The following is a 19,571-nucleotide window of genomic DNA, read 5'->3' on the forward strand; positions in this document are numbered from 1 at the left end:
TGTGTGTGTGTGTGTGTGCGTGCGTGTGCGCGTGCGTGCGTGCGTGCGTGCGTGTGCGTGCGTGCGTGTGTCTTTCCTCCATATTTCTGAAACCATGAAACCTAGCATCCTGAAACTTTGTATGCATACTTAAGGAACTCGATGGAGTGCATGAGTGAAAATTGTTTTTTAATTTCATTAAAACACACCCTTTGAAGATAATTAACATTCTTATTTAATTATGGTCCCAATGGATGGATGGATACTAAAAATACCGCCCAGAGACAAACACCTCCCGGATGCATCCAGAGTCAAGCCATCTGGAGAAAAGCACCACCTGAAAACAAACACCGCCCGTGCATGTTTGGTGACAAACAATACCCGGACGCATCTGGAGCCAAGCTGTCCAGAGACAAACATCACTTGGAAATGTCCGGAGACATGTCCAAACACAGATCAGACATGGCCGGAGACAAACCTTGTCCAGACATGCCCAGAGACAAACTCCCATCTGGATATAAACACTGCCCAGACACATTCGGAGACAAACACCGGCCGGACATTTCCGGAGAAAAACTCTGTCCGGACATGCCCGGAGGCAAACTCCCATCCGGACATGTTCTCCCATGTAAGGCACTCGATAAATGGCTTATGCACTCAAGTAAGCACTCCAATTAAATCAGTGATTTTCATTATTTTTTAGAAGGGGGCCATTTTTGCCGATAACACATCAGTATGAGAGCTGCCACACCATCTGCAGGACTCCAAAATGGCAGCTATTAAGCCTCGCCGCCACGTACAATTTTTTTTTTCATTATGGTTACTGGGCTGCAAGCATAATTGTTTGCATACTGATGTCGACTAATGTAGTGATGTTACTTTTACTCTTTGCATTGGAACACTCATTTGAAACCATTGGGTCAATTTGACTGCATTTATGGCAGAGTATGATGAGGTGTTTTCACATTGTGCATTAATTGCTGCATGTCAGGGGCCGCACTTTCAGCTTCCAGGGGCCGCCAGTGGCTTGCGGGCAGTGCAATTAAGAACAGGGAATTCAATGGTTGAGAAGGAATGGCTGGCCAGGCTGTGGCTGCATACCATATCGGATCCCTTTAACTTTAAAGCTGGTCTTCACCGTGCCCGCAGCAGTTAAAGAAATAAGATGAATTTGATCAAATAATGACTTTGTCCACAAAAGAGTTGCTGTTCAATGTGGAACAACCCTGTGGACATCGCAAGGTTTAATCGCTCGTGAAATAAGCATTGCAGATAATCCGCCACATTGCCTGCTCGTCTGTGCACGCATTACGTGATACCTCGGTCCACAGTTCGCTCAAATGTTATAACTTTAATTTAAAATGTCCATTTTCACCAGATTTGCTCGGATTCCCTGTAGATCACCTCGTGAAAACTCTGAAAATATAGACACAGATCTGGCAGAAGCTATGGATAAGCAGTCCCTCTGGGGGATAGGGCATGAGGTCAAGCAGTGAATGTATTAAATCATGTCGTTCAATGAAGCTGGTTAATTTTGGCACATTCCTAAATCTTTTGTTCACTCAATATAATTTTCAATCAGGAGAAAAATATATGTTTAATGCTTTGGAAATTTCACATTTTCTTGCATATGTATGGAAAAGGAGAGACCATAATATCCTTGCTTGCTTAAAGTAAATAGGTATATAGGCTTACTTATAAGACTTTATTTCTTTAAATCATCAGATTTCGCTCCATATTTCGACACTTATTTATTGCGGACAATATACGATCCTCAAAGCCGAAATCATATATTAATTATATTCATTGATTCGTCCGTGAGAGTAGATCGTGGAAAATCACATCATATAATGCATGAAATCACTCCAAGCTCCAAATTTGAAAACTACAGAACTTATACAAAAGCGATGTATACAGCGATTCGTAGCTATGATGAACAGGCATTCGATAATATGAGTGAGGAAAGTGAAAAAACTTTATCGTTCTGAAATAGTTGCAGCCTGTTCTATGTCAAGGCATTGTTAAGCAGGCCAAAAAAATACGCGGCTTCAGATCCCAGTGAAGTTACCTCGGATACGCCTTAAAACCCCAGAGACGCGAGGTGGCTGAGGATGGTGCCTAATAAAGGATGTAATTAAATAAGCCTGTTGATTTTCTTCAAAAGGGGTGTTTTAATTAACCCAAACACCCAATTTTCATTCATGCATTTCCTTGGAGTTCCCTTTGTATGCATGGAAAGTTTCAAGCAGCGAGGTTTCATGGTTTTGGAATTATGGAGGACACACACACACACACACACACACACACACACACACACACACACACACACACACACACACACACACACACACACACACACACACACACACACACACTGACATATTTATTAGGAAAATATATATCCATATTCTATAATTTATTATAGTTATTATTGACTGATACTTTGTTTTCACAGAATAAATGAAGGGTGAATACATTTGGGAGAAAGATAAAATTTATGTGTGCAGTCTGACTATGCTCTGGAGTACATTTCAACACTGTTGAGAAATGACAGACTCAAACATAATCCATAAACTAATTAAAACAATCCCAAATGAAGTTCAGGCACTTCTCAAGACAAATGGGGGTCACACTAGTTATTGATTGTACATAAAGATAGATTTTATTCTTAATATTTTAATAAGTGTTCTTAAATCCTTAAGAGTTCATGAAAATCCCTTGAAAGTGCTTTTGGTTTCTTATTACAATAATTTATTTTGTTATCACATCTCATTGAATAAATTTCCGACTGTACTCTTGCACCCCACTGTATTGTCTTCACAATCTTTAATTTTGTAAAGTATGGTTGCCAAACTCTATTGTCTGGCTGGAATTTGTTTTTCTCCCTCGTTGTACAACTGGAGGCTTATACTTCACCTGCTTTCTATGTACACACGAGTCCTATCCCACACCTCACCCTGGTACAAAGTCCAAATTGTAACTTTGACTTCATGGTTTAACACCACTGCCAGGCAACCACTGTCTTCCATCATAAAAGCTTAAAAACAAACCTAAAACACAAAAAGTATGGAGACTGTTGAGATACATTTTAATGGGTTTTGTGTTGAACAATACTTATGGAGGTTATTTTAATAAAGGGATGTGGAAAGGAAACGCACAAAACAAAGTTTATATGTGCTTATTAAACGTCATTTACTCACAATAACTTAAAATGGCCGAGACTTGAAAGGCAGTGAAACTTCGAAGCTGATGATATGCCAAACTTACCAAGTAATACTGTATAATGACAGTCACAAGTTTTAAATCGACGAAGTATTATGAGTTCCCTGACAAGGAACTTCAATTCAGGAGAAGGTTATTAGGCACATCAAGCCGACACAATAGTTGCCAACCTATGGTTGTTTTTCCATGCTCTACCTTGTTTTTGTTTTTTTAATTCTGAGCATCAAGCAAGGAAACAGCACATACCATTTGATTTTTGGTATGACCCAGACGAGCATCAAACTGCCAACTTCCCAGATTGAAAGCAAATGCTCTAACCATTAGGTCACCAAGTCTGGTTGAACGTACTGTAATATTATGGCAATCTTAACAAACAGAATTAATGAAGGGGGACAGTTGAGATATTCCCACCACACCCCTTCCCCTCCCTCCTCTGACCTCCACAATTTCCCTCCCTTCTCTCACATCTCCTCTTCCAATCCCTCCCACAAAGGAATTTTTGCAGGGTGTATATTTGGAGAAGTTAGTTAAGGTGGTAACATTTTTATCTACAAATTCTTCTTTCATCCTTGAGAGTTATGTCATTAGATGAGTCGTAAAATTACCTTTAAATTGATGTATAGGTTGTGTTTGTACTGTTTTCAGTTTTTGAATAATTCGCGATTTGCGCATTTGAGAATCATGCGACTCATTCTTCGCCAAACTTACCGGTGGTTGTAATGTCTTAATTACATTATTTTTCACATCAAATATCATATTTGACGATTTGAGATCACCATCTCCACCAATTATATAAATTTAAATCCAAAATATTTGGCCTTTTTATAAAGCACTACACGACCCGTGAACCCGTTGGGTTCCCGTTGTGACAGCGGTTGATAAAAAAAAATCATTTCAAAAAAAAATAAAGATAGCTCCAGCGAACTGTACTGTTGAGGTTGTTTGCATTGATGAATTATGAATTCAAAAAAAGGTGAATTATGACACAACAAGCCAATTAGATTTTGGTTCAGGTCAGCAGATCTGGCCCATCAATGGGATACAAAACGGAAACTGTTCCGCGTGGTGGAGGTATGCCCTCTCCCAAATGCTGTTCTGGTTACCTCCGCCACCGAAGGTTGATCCTTGTCTGTCCGTCTGTCTGTCTGTCTGCTTGTGAACAGGATATCTCAAAAGGTTGCAGATGGATTCGGACAATATTTGGTGACGAGGTTGGGTGTGTAACAATGATGAATTGATTACATTTTGGTGAAGATCCGGATACAAGAATTTTTAAAGCGATTCTTCAACATTGAGAGAAAGGGTGAAAAACGATATATCGCACGATATCTAAAAAAGTTACAAACACATTCAAACGAAATTTAGTGGACAGGTAAGGTGTGTGACAAGGAATAAATGATTCAATTTTAGATCCGAATCCAGATCCGGATCATTGAAGTTTTTTTTTTTTTAAATGATTCTTCACCATCGAGGGATGGAACCAAAAATGATTTTAAGCATGATATTTCAAAAAGTTGTGAACGAGTTATGACAAAACTAGGTGGAAGAGTTGGTTAGGTCACAAGAACAAATGGATTTGATTCCGGTTAAGGTCAGTACATCCTGCCTATCACTGGGATACAAAACGTAAACTGTTCAGCTTGGCAGAGGTAAGCGCTCTACTGAGTGTCGTTCGAGTTCCCAATGGAATTGAAAACTGTTCGTAATGGAAATGTCCGCCAAATTTCTTTGGGTGCTTGGGGTATTCAGGGGCAGGTCGTGGGCATTCAATAAATCTCACCACCACCCTCCTCGCAAGTGTGGGTAGATAACTTGTGATTTTTCTCTGTACGCGTGTTTTAGTACAAGTGGTTCAACCGCTGACTCCTGCCAAAGGGAGAGGGTATTGCGTGTGGGGAAATTATGCCAATTCTGAAAACAAATCCTCTCTCCAACAAAAAAATAAAACAAATGACTAGTTTATTAATGCACAGCACCTTGAATGCTCCTACGAACTTAAAATTAATTTAAAAAAACACAAGATTGTTTGATTAAAGTGATTGATATTCCTATTAAAAGGCATTTCTACCGTTGGAAATTGGATATTGGGTCATCTGCTGGTCTTGGGTCAAACACATGAACCCCGTGAGACCACTAATGTCCACTAACTAATTCCAGAAGATGAGCCACCTGTTTCACATCCATCTGAGGGACGGCACACACAGTGATGAATCACCCTGCCTGTGAAACATCGGGATGACAGTTTATAGCTGGTTTAGGATTCAAACCCAGACGAGACAGATTTGAAACGAGGGTGCATACCTCATAGCCATCCTACCAGCCCATGCAACTCAATGATGATGTCATTGTTCTGCATATGAAGGATATAATTTCATTCCAATCAGTGAGAGAGACAGTGAAGACAATGAAAAAGATTGGCAGGGATCAGTGTCAAACCTTTGTCAAAGAGAGTCTTGTGGAGCATTCAACACCCCTCGATGATCCTATCAAATGAAACAAATTGTCCTTGATGTCCTGACCATGCACGGAACAGCCATCCAAGTTTTGTATTTAAGTAGCAAGCCGAACGAGTGACTGCACCCTGTTTTCAAAACTTTACATAGAATGTCAAACACGTGATGACAACTTGGATGACTTGTTCCAGCATGAAAATCAGCCTTGTCCACCATCAATATCTCATTTATGCCTGGTATTGGCTTAATGGTAAGGGTGGTGGGCTTGGGATCTTAGCATACTGAGTTCAAATCCCACTCAGCTGTTGAATTAATACCAGGTGGGGTTGACTCTGCCTATCATCCTTCCGAGGTCGGCAAAATGAGTGCCAGCTTGCTGGTATCCTGTGTCGGAGTGGTGACCCGTCCAGGATTGTACCCAATAGCCAAGGAAACTGCTTTGGCAGCACCAACACTCTGCACAGAGTATCAGAGTATGGTCCCAATGCATGGATGGAATATCTCATTTGGGAAAACTAAGGTGTTGTGCCAAGCCAAACTTTCTGCAGTGTTTGGAGGATCTGGCCATGCCAACTGGTGATGTCACAATTGTTGATGGTGCTGCAATTGTGAACGTGCTCAAACTCGGCACAACCAAATCCTTTGCTGAAAATGCACAATATGCATTTCTGACCTACCTTCAGAAACAGCTACAGTGCACTGAAACATGAATGGCCCTTGTATGGGATGGATACCGAATACCGTGTGTATTTCTTGAAAGTCGCGGACAGGGAAAGAAGAGGGAAAGGTGTATGAAGAAGGGTGGATGTCAATACCTGAGACCCACCGAACTAGCCAGAGTTTCTTCGTATCGACAATAACAAAAGTGAACTCCCCAACTTTTTCACTGACCAGGTTGTCAGAATTGAGAATGAAAAAAAAAATCATCACCACCATTGGGAAAAAGTTCCATGTTGGCAACACTATGGCACAGCTGGATTGCAGCCATGTCAACATGAAGAGGCTGGCACAAGGATCATGTTGCGCTTGTGCCATGCTACAAATCAATGATGTCAGAAAATACTTCTGATGACTGTGGATGCTGATGTAGTTATATTAGTCATAGCCGCGATCAGCCAGTTGAATATTGAAGAAGCCTGAGTGACCTTTGGGTCAGGGAAGTATTTTATCACAGGCTCATCATTTTCTCACTGCCCATTAAGTTGATGCAGTGCTTGGGCCTCAGAAGTCAAGATGCTTGCCCATGATCCACGGTTTTACTGGTTGTGATAATGTCCTTTAATGTCATCAGAAAGAAGATGGTTTGGCAAGTATGGCAAACATATGATGATTTGATAAGAAGCTTCTTAGCCCTCTCATATGCACCATCAGAAATTTCAGACCCTGACATGGCAATCATCGAGCATTTTGTCATACTCATGTATGACAGAAAAAGTGACTGGATAGGTGTGAATGGAACCAGGAAATAGTTACACACAAGGAAATCGAGAATGGCACCCGGGAGAGCGCATACAGTGGGCTGCAAAACTATTCACTCCCTACCAATGAGGACACAGTTAGATGAATTACGAATTATGTAGAAACAATTTTTACGAATTATGGAGAAACAATTTTTCCAAATAAATTTTTTTTTTCATAACTGAAGAGATCAAACTAAACACTGTTATAGTTGTATGAGGTTACATGTCAAGAATGCCTGAAAAAACGTGTACAAATCAAAATTAAATGGTTGCAAAAGTTTTCAGCCCCTGAGGTCAGTACTTGGTGAAAGCACCTTTTACAGCAATGACTGTTATGAGTGTTTTGGGTTGACCTCCACCAGCTTCACACAGTGAGATGGTGAAATTTTTACCCGTTCTTCACATGAAAATTGCTCTAGTTCTGCCAAGTTTGATGAGGATCGTCGATGGACTGCAATCTTCAAGACTCACCATAAATGTTCAACTGGGTTCAAGTCAGGACTTTGACAGGGCCACTCAAGAACATTTATTACTTACGAAATCTAAAGATTTTGTAAGTATATTGTAAGTATATTTTGAAGTATATTGACTTCCGTCATCTGTTTGTGTTTGTTTGTTTGTGTGTGTTTGTGTGTGTGTGTGTGTGTGCGTGTTTGTAGGCACGATAACTCGAGAACGGTAGAAGCTACCAATGTCAAATTACACCACGTGATTCAGGAGGGTGGTGGCTAGCGCTGATTAGATTTTGGTCAAAATCGGTCAAAGGTCAAGGTCACAGTGAGGTCAAACATCCAAAACATTCGATTTTTGATGGTTTGGTACAGAATCATCATAGAAACTTTTGGTTTGCGTCGCCACCTTCTCCAGAGACAGCTTTTATTAGACAAGGTCAGAGGTCAAGTTGACGATTTCGTAAGTACCAGTCTATGACTGCTTGTTTTCTTATTATTCAGCCACTCCAGTGTGGCGTAAGCTTTGTGCTTCGGATCATTGTCCTGCTGAAATGTGAATCTCCTTCCCAGTTTCAGATTCATGACCGACTCAAGCAGGTTCTTATCAAGGGTTCTCCAATATGTTGCACCATCCATTGCCCCTTCTATCCCGCCAAGCTTGCCCGTCCCTGCTGATGAAAAGTAGCCCATAACATGATGCTGCCACTACCCTGCTTCACAGTAGGGATGGTGTTAGGCTTGCGCCAGACGTAACACCTTGAATTTAGACCAAAGCCTCGTCCAACCACAAAACGTTTCTTCACACGCCTGCAGTATCATTAAGATGTTTTTTTTTTTTTTCGCAAACTCCATACGAGCTTTTTGATGTGTCTTTTTCAGTCATGGCTTCTTTCTTGCCACCTGTCCATCGAGGCCCGCTTTGTGAACGTAACAGGATATTGTTGATTGATGACCACTGACCCACATCTCAGACATAAAGATCTTTCAAAGTCATTGTTGGATTTACAGTCATATCCGGAACCAATTTCTTGCTTGCCCGGCTGCTGAGTTTGGATGGGCGACATTATTTGGGTAGAGTCTGGGTAGTATGTTACGTCTTCCACGTCTTAATGCTGTATTTCATTGTACTCAAAGGGATAATGAGTGACTTTGAAATCTTCTGAAACTCTCTCCTGAATGGTGATTCTCCATTACTTTACACCTGAATTATTTGAAAATCTCTTTGGTCTTCATGTTTGCCTTGTTGCTTGACTAATTAAATTGCACTTTAAACTTCCTTAGATAAGTGGGGAGCTTAATTTTTAGTTAAACCACTCATTACATACAGGTTAAACATATTACACTTAAAAAAAAAAACTTTTCAAACAAATAATTTGCTCCTGAAGTGATTTAGGGTTAATCATGCAAAGGAGTTGAATACTTTTGGAACTGAGAATCATCTGTTTTTTCTCTGTTAATCGAACTTATTCACATTTTATATGCATTTTTTAGCTTTGTCACTTTGGAGTAGTTTGTGAAGACTCTATATATTAAGTTTGATTTGAAAGTCTGATCTGATCACTTTTAGTCTGATCACTCAATGGGGAAGAATTAATTGTAAAAATTCCAGTATCTGGATCCAGATATTCACCAAAATCGAATCAGTTCGTCCTTGTCTCACACCCAACCTGTCCACCAAATTTAATCCGTATCCATCCAAAACTTGTTGAAATATCCTACAAACAGACAAACAGACAGAGGTGAAAACATAACCTCCATCCATTTCGTTGGTGGAGGTAAACAGAGCTATTGACGTCTCATCAACTCGAGCTGCACCCCAAGGAACTGTGGATGGGGGAAAAACTCTGCAGGACAATTGAAACCATTGTAGACCACACTCCGTAAGGCAGCACCTTCCTGTGATGAATGACTCTGTTTGGGATGAAATAAAGGATGCAAAGACTGTTGGAAGCATTTCAAGGCTGCGTTGAAGTGCACAGCTCCATACAAATGTGGACAATGTCATAAAATCAATAGACAATACCAGTTTATGAATGACATCACCTGATCACCGAGTGTACTCTGCATCGGATAGCTGTACTTACTGTGCGACATTACAACACAAGCTATTTGAGAACACCACCTTTTTTATATCTTCGATGTACAAAAGAGTAAGAATGCCACAAATTGAACAATCTTCAATGGTTTGACTTGTAAAGCACAACATCGATATTCAGGGTAGGGTAGTCATATCACAACAAGTGGTAATCACATGTCTACCTGTTTTTTGGTAAATGATGGAATGAATACCGCTATGAACCGTACATGGATAATAGATATTCAGGGTAGTGTAGTCATATCATAAGAAGTGGTAATCACATGTCTACCTATTTTTGGTAAATGATGGAAAGAATACCGTTATGAACCGCACATGGATAATAGATATTCAGGGTAGGGTAGTCATATCCTAACAAGTGGTAATCACATGTCTACCTATTTTTTGGTAAATGATGGAAATAACACCGCTATGAACCGTACATGGATAATAGATATTCAGGGTGGTGTAGTCATATCACAACAAGTGGTAATCACATGTCTACCTGTTTTTTGGTAAATGATGGAAAGAATTCCGCTATGAACCGTACATGGATAATAGATATTCAGGGTAGTGTAGTCATATCACAACAAGTGGTAATCACATGTCTACCTATTTTTGGTAAATGATGGAAAGAATACCGTTATGAACCGCACATGGATAATAGATATTCAGGGTAGGGTAGTCATATCCTAACAAGTGGTAATCACATGTCTACCTATTTTTTGGTAAATGATGGAAATAACACCGCTATAAACCGTACATGGATAATAGATATTCAGGGTAGTGTAGTCATATCACAACAAGTGGTAATCACATGTCTACCTATTTTTTGGTAAATGATGGAAATAACACCGCTATGAACCGAACATGGATAATAGATATTCAGGGAAGGGTAGTCATATCACAATAAGTGGTAATCACATGTCTACCTGTTTTTTAGTACATGATGGAAAGAATACCGTTATGAACCGTACATGGATAATAGATATTCAGGGTAGGGTAGTCATATCACAACAAGTGGTATACACATGTCTACCTATTTTTTGGTAAATGATGGAAATAACACCGCTATGAACCGTACATGGATAATAGATATTCAGGGTAGGGTAGTCATATCACAACAATTGGTAATCACATGTCTACCTGTTTTTTGGTACATGATGGAAAGAATACCGCTATGAACCGTACATGGATAATAGATATTCAGGGTAGTGTAGTCATATCACAACAAGTGGTAATCACATGTCTACCTATTTTTTGGTAAATGATGGAAATAACACCGCTATGAACCGTACATGGATAATAGATATTCAGGGTAGGGTAGTCATATCACAACAAGTGGTAATCACATGTCTACCTGTTTTTTAGTACATGATGGAAAGAATACCGTTATGAACCGTACATGGATAATAGATATTCAGGGTAGGGTAGTCATATCACAACAAGTGGTATACACATGTCTACCTATTTTTTGGTAAATGATGTAAATAACACCGCTATGAACCGTACATGGATAATAGATATTCAGGGTAGGGTAGTCATATCACAACAATTGGTAATCACATGTCTACCTGTTTTTTGGTACATGATGGAAAGAATTCCGCTATGAACCGTACATGGATAATAGATATTCAGGGTAGTGTAGTCATATCACAACAAGTGGTATACACATGTCTACCTATTTTTTGGTAAATGATGGAAATAACACCGCTATGAACCGTACATGGATAATAGATATTCAGGGTAGGGTAGTCATATCACAACAATTGGTAATCACATGTCTACCTGTTTTTTGGTACATGATGGAAAGAATACCGCTATGAACCGTACATGGATAATAGATATTCAGGGTAGTGTAGTCATATCACAACAAGTGGTAATCACATGTCTACCTATTTTTTGGTAAATGATGGAAATAACACCGCTATGAACCGTACATGGATAATAGATATTCAGGGTAGGGTAGTCATATCACAACAAGTGGTAATCACATGTCTACCTGTTTTTTAGTACATGATGGAAAGAATACCGTTATGAACCGTACATGGATAATAGATATTCAGGGTAGTGTAGTCATATCACAACAAGTGGTATACACATGTCTACCTATTTTTTGGTAAATGATGGAAATAACACCGCTATGAACCGTACATGGATAATAGATATTCAGGGTAGGGTAGTCATATCACAACAATTGGTAATCACATGTCTACCTGTTTTTTGGTACATGATGGAAATAATTCCGCTATGAACCGTACATGGATAATAGATATTCAGGGTAGTGTAGTCATATCACAACAAGTGGTATACACATGTCTACCTATTTTTTGGTAAATGATGGAAATAACACCGCTATGAACCGTACATGGATAATAGATATTCAGGGTAGGGTAGTCATATCACAACAAGTGGTAATCACATGTCTACCTGTTTTTTGGTAAATGATGGAAAGAATACCGCTATGAACCGTACATGGATAATAGATATTCAGGGTAGTGTAGTCATATCACAACAAGTGGTAATCACATGTCTACCTGTTTTTTGGTAAATGATGGAAAGAATTCCGCTATGAACCGTACATGGATAATAGATATTCAGACTCATTTTTGAATTTGCATAATCATGCTAAATACTCTGTTACAGACCTGTTGATTGACAGGTAAATACTCTGCCCAAGTAGTTTCTTGGCAAGGATGAAATACTGGGTGGCAACTAGTAGTGGTTAGGGTAGGAAATTGTTCATGGTGCCGGCGATAGCTCGCCTATTTTTCGTGAAGGACATCATGCGATATTTAACATCCACCAACTACTGCTGGCAGACGGGACGTCCGGCTTAAAGTCATTCCGATGGACGCTAAACAGATTGATGAATCGCCCTGCCTTTAAAACAGCGGGACGACAGTTTATGTTATTATACCTGGATCGGGATTCCAACCCAGGCTGGAGATAGACAGCTGAGAGGTGAGTGTGCATACCTCTTTCACCTGTCTGCTGATCCTACTTTACTGTTGAGCTCGGTTAATGAAAATTTGAAAAAACGACAATGATGTCATCATTTGTAATTACCGTATTTACATCTCGGATAACTTTTGAACCATCTATCTATAATTCCAGCAGTGTGTGTGTGTGTGTGTGTGTGTGTGTGTGTGTGTGTGTGTGTGTGTGTGTGTGTGTGTGTGTGTGTGTGTGTGTGTGTGTGTGTGTTTGTGTGTGTGTGTGTGTGTGTGTGTTTGTGTGTATGTGTGTGTGTGTGTGTGTGTGTGTGTGTATGTGTGTGTGTGTGTGTGTATGTATGTGTGTGTGTGTGTGTGTGTGTGTGTGTGTGTGTGTGTGACCGCTGTTTCTCGACAACCACTGGTCCGATCTAATTGAAACTTGCCAGGTATATTGCCGGGGACCTGAGAAACTGCCTTTTCAAGGTTTGATATTAATCGGACAAGTGGTTCCCAAGTTATGGCCATTTATTTACCAAACCAATGACAGGACACGGTGCTATGACGACACAATTGACGTCACAATTGTTCTTCTTCGTTTTTTTTTTTTTTTTTTGCACATACGGCCACGCACGTACGGCCACGTACTAGTCTATCTATAATTCCAGCAATCTCTGTGTGTCTGTCTGTCTGTGATCGCTGTTTCTAGACAACCACTGGTCCGACCTCATTGAAACTTGCCAGGTATATTTCTGGGGCCCTGAGTATGTGCCTTTTCAAGGTTTGATATTAATCGGACAAGTGGTTCTCAAGTTATGGCCATTTATTTACCAAACCAATGACAGGACACGGTGCTATGACGTCACAGTTGACGTCACAATTCTAATTTTTGAAAGTTATTTATTTATTTATTTATTTTTTGCACGTAGGGGCACGCATTAGTTTTAATCAAACAAGCCGGTAGGCGGACATGGGTAGTCGGCCGTTGCTAGGCAACGGAGGGGTCCATAGCAACGATTCTTTCTCACACATAACTAGGACATACCATGAACCTACCATACCAGTTTCACGTATATCTGGCTCATTGTCTCTGAGATATAACGAACTTCGTTTTTTTATTGTTTTCGACCAGGGTTCATTCAAAGTCTATCTTCTCCGACAGTTTTCATAGGATCCGGCTGGAAATTTTTGACAATATGGCTGAATGTACTGCCCACAGTCGATCGTGGCCCGATTTTTGATTTTCGAAAAAATAATTTTTTTTATGATTTTTCAAAAATTTCAAAGCCCCGTTGCTAGGCAACCAAAGGGGCGTCAGCAACCAGTACCGACGCGGCACAACGAGGTCATAAACTGGTCCTACCACCCAAATTTCATCAATATCGAACAAGTGCAAAGGGGTCAAAAACCCCCGACAAACACACACACGGACAGACCGACACCACGACCAACAAATCAGTAGATCAAAAAAAAAATTTTTTTAATCGAAAATTATTTTTCCGACTCGATCGACTACCCAATTAGAGAGAAGTAATGAACGAAGTTGCTGAGAAATTAAATCTCAATCAAGATTCTTTGTTCTCATAAAAAATGGGAAAGAAAAAAAACGCTGTGAGCGGAACTGCACGTACAGGTACAGGTACAGGTACAGGTACAGGTACAGGTACAGGTACAGGTACAGGTACAGGTACAGGTACAGGTGCAGGTGCAGGTACAGGTGTGCTGAAAGGGACACATCGCCGAATGGGGGAAATTACTTCGGCGCAGGAGAAATGTGAGAAAAGAGCGCGATGTTGGTGTTCGGACCCATGGAACGTGATTTCTCATCAATGACGGAATAACAGATCCGGAAGACGTCGGTCTTTGTTTTCTTTGCGAAACTTCCGGCCCGGTCGCTTTTCCTTGATTATCAAACCTGCTCACCTGTTCGTGAACTCACCTGTTCGTGCAGGTATGCTGTGAGCCGAGTAAGGAAGTACGCGCCCACAGGATGAATGTGGACGTCGAGTTCCACATTCGCCACAATTACGCTTGGACGAAGCTTCCCGGGAACGTCAAGCAGGTTGGGGGTTTTGGACTAGTGCGCGTCGGGGTTTGTCTCGTCAGGGGTTCCCTCGGGCCTCTAGGAAAGTCCGTAGGCCGCGTGGGCCTGAGCCAAGCTCCTACTTTGTTCGGTCTATATTGGACTTCTAACAGAAAGATGTGGAGTTTGTTTGGTTTTTGATGAAATTTGCTTTTTTGTTTTGTCTTCTTGCACTTTGTTGTTTTAGAGTTTGGGGAATTCGCAGCGGGAGTACGAACGAATGGTGGTGAGCTACAGCATCCGGAACCAGCTTCGGTACAGGAACAATTTGGGTGAGTTCCAACCGATCGCAGTCGCCCGATGTGATTTTAACAGACTTGCGATGGGTCGCAAATCGTTTTGCACGTGCTTGGACACCTGGGCATCATCGGCTCTTACTCGGACAGGTAGCCATGGTTAACTGACAGGTAAAACGTGATAGATCGGGTTTTTACTCGGGTAACCATGATTACCTGACAGGTAAAACGTGATAGATCGGGTTTTTACTCAGGTACCCATGATTACCTGACAGGTAAAACGTGATAGATCGGGTTTTTACTCAGGTAGCCATGATTACCTGACAGGTAAAACGTGATAGATCGGGTTTTTACTCAGGTAGCCATGATTACCTGACAGGTAAAATGTGATAGATCGGGTTTTTACTCAGGTAGCCATGGTTGACATGGAAAGGAAGGCACGGGCAGTCCCTGCACATCTGGTTACCTGGACACCGACCGGATGTGTTGCCACTTCATTTGCAATTATGAACATTGCTTTTGCATTTTTTAAATTTTATTATTTATTTTTTGGTATACAATGTCGAAGCTCCGAGAACAGAAGAAAGAGGGAGTGGGGGGGTGGGCACACCAACAGCAGGTATGAGGGATGTGGGGAAGATTGAGGGCAATATGGGTGAACAACATGGATACAGCCACAAACTCCCAGGAAGGAAAACTGGAAACTTGGAAATGTCGACTTGGGGTGGTTTAATGGGGGTAGAAAAGATCATCGTTTTGAATGGGGGATGATTAAGATGGTGATGAACAGATGTCTTGAAGCCCTTAAAATGAAGTGCGGTACACACATTGAATGGTCACTCAATACAGTTTTATATATAAGGTCTTTTATTTAGACTTACAATGTGGACATTTTTTTTCCCAGCACCTGACTCATAATGGAGCTGTTACACACACGTCTCACCCATAACAACAAATACACAAGACACAACACAGGACTGACTGGTCCAGTCTCATCGAACAATCATTAGAGGTTCAAAGGATTTTTCAGAATATGGGTTTCAACATAGTTGCATCATGTACAAGATACACTGCGTTTCCCTGCGTTGTGTTGTGCTGTGCTGCCCTGTGTTTTGTGTTGTGTTGTGCTGTGCTGCCCTGTGTTTTGTGTTGTGTTGTGTTGTGCTGTGCTGCCCTGTGTTTTGTGTTGTGCTGTGCTGCCCTGTGTTTTGTGTTGTGTTGTGTTGTGCTGTGCTGCCCTGTGTTTTGTGTTGTGTTGTGTTGTGCTGTGCTGCCCTGTGTTTTGTGTTGTGTTGTGTTGTGTTGTGCAGTGCTGCCCTGCACTGTGTTGTGCTGCCCTGCACTGTGTTGTGCTGCCCTGCACTGTGTTGTGCTGCCCTGCATTGTGTTGTGCTGCCCTGCCTTGCGTTGTGTTGTGCTGCCCTGCCTTGCGTTGTGTTGTGCTGCCCTGCATTGTGTTGTGCTGCCCTGCCTTGCGTTGTGTTGTGCTGCCCTGCCTTGCGTTGTGTTGTGCTGCCTTGCGTTGTGTTGTGTTGTGTTGTGTTGTGCCGCCCCGCCCCGCCCTGCCATGCACCACCCGGCGTTGCATTGTGTTGCCCTGCACGGCATTGCGTACCTCTTTATCCCAAATGCCTGCACGCATTGAGGATGGAGGGGGTACAGGGATGTTGGCAGGACTGGCTGGTACTTTGAGTATAGATGGGTGATTACACTGGTCTGCGTCATTTCAGAGGTCTAGGTTTTCTCAACGGTCCTTATATATTTTTTTGCATGCTGAATTTAGAAATGTATCTCATTTTGCTCAATCAGGTCAAGTTTTTACGCTATCTCAATTTTAAGGAAAAAAAATAATCAATTTTTGTATTTTTAATTAGCATTTTTAAAATTCAAAATCAGACTTGCATTGCCAGAAAATATACAAGCTATATATAAAATGACGCACAAGTACCGTTAATGTGAAATTCAACATTAAAACGGCGACTGCTGGAGCGACTGAAGTTGGTTGTTGCCAGAAACAACGATTTATCTATATTTTTCTGAAATTTAAATGAAAGTAATTGAAAAGGCACTTGCTTCCACATTAAGTGTACTTGTGTGTCATTATATGTATAGTTTGTACATTTTGTGTCAATGTAAGTCTGATTTTGAATTAAAAAAAAAAACAAAAATTTTGATTTTTTTTTTTCCTTAAAATTAAGATAGCATTAAAAACTTGACCTGATTGAGCGATATTAGATACATTTCTGAATTCAGCATGCAAAAAATATAATAACCGTTGAGAAAACCTAGACCTCTAAAAAAAAATATTTCAAATGCAGCCCAGTGTTATACATGCATGTGATGGTGATTCTGAGTTCCTGCGAGTGAGTCTCATCGTAAGCTGAATCTTCCTCGGTGTTTGTTCATTCCTAACCGTAAAATTATCTTCATACACCCTCACCCGACAACTGCCAAGCTGTACACAGGCTACCTGTACACAAGCTGTACACAACTGCCAAGCTGTACACCGTCCTGTCTGTGACCAATCAAGCTGGTCGGAATCTAAAACTATTTTTATTTTTATACTATCACTAGTTACTCAGTCTGGGATTCTCAACATCATATATCGATGCAAGACTAAAAAGCTATCTGAGTTTGACTTCTCACATGAGGTTCAGGTTGATGATAAGGTTTAACAGTGTTTAACAAATGATTTAAAAAAAATAATTACTTGATGAGCCTCATAAGTTAGTATTAATTACTTTGTTTTTAAAAGAGCATCAATCGGATAAAATGAACCTGTCTAATGATGGTCTGAAGGAAAGTTGGCGACTGAACCGACTAGTTCAGGCAACTGGCTTGGACTTGGGACCTTTTTTCTGGGGATTTGCAACTTAAGTTTGTAATGATTTGTCGTGGTGGTGGGCTTGGGATCCTAGGGTCATTAGTTCAAATCCTGCTCAGCTGTTGAATTCATACCAAGTAGGGTTAACTTGACCCATCATCCTTCCGAGGTTGGCAAAATGAGTGCCAGCATTCTGGTACACTGTGTTGGAGTGGCGACCCGTCCAGGATTGTGTCCAATAGCCAAGGAGACTGCTTAAGCAGTACCAACACTCTTCACAGAGTATGGTCCTAATGGATGGATGGACCAAACACTTGTGGTACCAACTCTGAAGTTGTAGTTTATATCTGGGAGAATGGTACCATCGCAGCCGAGGCTGGATGTTGGGAAGCTTAAGGATGAGAGGGTAGCTGAGGAGTTTGCGAACAGGTTGAGTGGAGATTTGGGGGGTCTGAGTGCTTTGGGGAATTCTGAAGAGTTGTGGAGTGCCTTCAAGCCCACCATCTTTGATGTTGCTGGTGGATGTCCTGGAACTCAACGGAGGGTGAAGAAGAATTTTGTCTCTCAAAAGACACTGGATACCATTGACCAGAGTCGCAGGGCTATAGCAGAGTGAAGCTGTTGAGGCATAACACTGAACGTGTGCTAATGGTGGACAAGGAGCCATATGTGCGAGGAATCTGTGAGGGAGTAGAGCATCACATGTGGTCAAGTGATTCTCAACCTGCTTACAGGGGAATACACTCATTGCGTTCCTCCAAGCCCATCCCTCAGTGTACTGCACTTAGAGCAGAGGGTGGTGGGCCCTTGACAGAGGAGTTTGAAGTGAAGGCCCGCTGGACCGGTTACTTTGAGCAGCTGTTGAGTTGGAGGACCCTCCAGTCAACTGTGGTCCACCTTCGTTTGTGGAAACACAGGCTGTGGTGAACCGGTTGAAATGGGGTAAGGCTCCTGAGATCTATGGGATCGATGCTGAACTTCTCAAGGTTGGTGGAAATGCTGCACTTGTGTTGTTGCATGCAGTTCTGTGCTCTGTTTGGAACACGGGCATCATCCCAACTGACTGGAAGAGGGGTCTTGTTGTCCCTCTCTGGAAAGGGAAGGGTGATCGCCAGGACTGCAACAACTACCAAGGGGTGACGCTGCTCTCAGTACCGGGCAACGTCTTTGCTCGGATAATTCTTGATAGGCTTCACCACCATCTGCTTGAGAACTAGCGTCCAGAGCAGTCAGGCTTTACACCAAAAAGTCAACAGTTGACCGTATCCTTGCCCTTTGGGTCCTCACCGACCGCAGACGAAAGCTTTGTCAGGGGCTGCTTGCAGCCTATTTGTATCTCTGCAAAGTGTTCGATTCAGTGAATTGAGATGGTCTTCGTGGGCTTTCACCAAAACTGATCAATCTGATGTCTGAACTCTAATCTTCTACTGAGAGTGCTGTGAGATCTGGTGACACCATCTCCGACTTATTTCCCATTATTACTGGAGTTTGTCAGGGGTGTTTACTGCCCCCCCCCCACTTTTCAGCACTTGTATGGACTGGATTCTGGGGAGGATGTCTGAGAGATCAAGCGGTGGTGTATCATTTGTGATCGTCAAGATCTCTGAACTTGATTTCGCAGATGATGCAGTCTTCTTTGCGGAGATGCTTGATATCCTTTTGGGGGCCCTCGAGGTGCTGAATGAGGAGTTGGAGCCACTGGGATTATGGGTTTCCTTGGTCAAAACTAAGATCCAGGCTTTCAATGACATATTGGATGCTGCCGTCCTGTCTGTGCCTGTTTGTGGTCAGGATGTTGAGGCGATGGAGAGATTCACTTACCTTGGTAGTGATATTAATGTCTCTGCTGGCT

General features: G+C 41.5%; 1 protein-coding gene across 3 annotated transcripts in view; it reads left to right on the forward strand.

Moving 5' to 3' along the window:
* The first annotated feature begins 14,200 nt into the window (after positions 1-14,200).
* The window catches only part of FAM91A1 (family with sequence similarity 91 member A1), an 88,489-nt gene continuing 83,118 nt past the window's right edge, over positions 14,201-19,571 (forward strand). Inside the window, exons 1-3 of one of the 3 annotated variants that reach the window (XM_085881443.1) lie at positions 14,201-14,350; positions 14,528-14,638; positions 14,847-14,931. In XM_085881443.1, the coding sequence (XP_085737569.1) occupies positions 14,567-14,638; positions 14,847-14,931 (157 nt within the window). In that variant the 5' untranslated portion in view covers positions 14,201-14,350; positions 14,528-14,566. The other 2 variants (XM_085881442.1, XM_085881444.1) reach the window with 2 other exon arrangements.

This window comes from Eptatretus burgeri, chromosome 5, assembly GCF_056783735.1.
Source record: "Eptatretus burgeri isolate ZD-2024b chromosome 5, Ebu_testis_v1, whole genome shotgun sequence".
Lineage (NCBI taxonomy): Eukaryota > Metazoa > Chordata > Myxini > Myxiniformes > Myxinidae > Eptatretus > Eptatretus burgeri.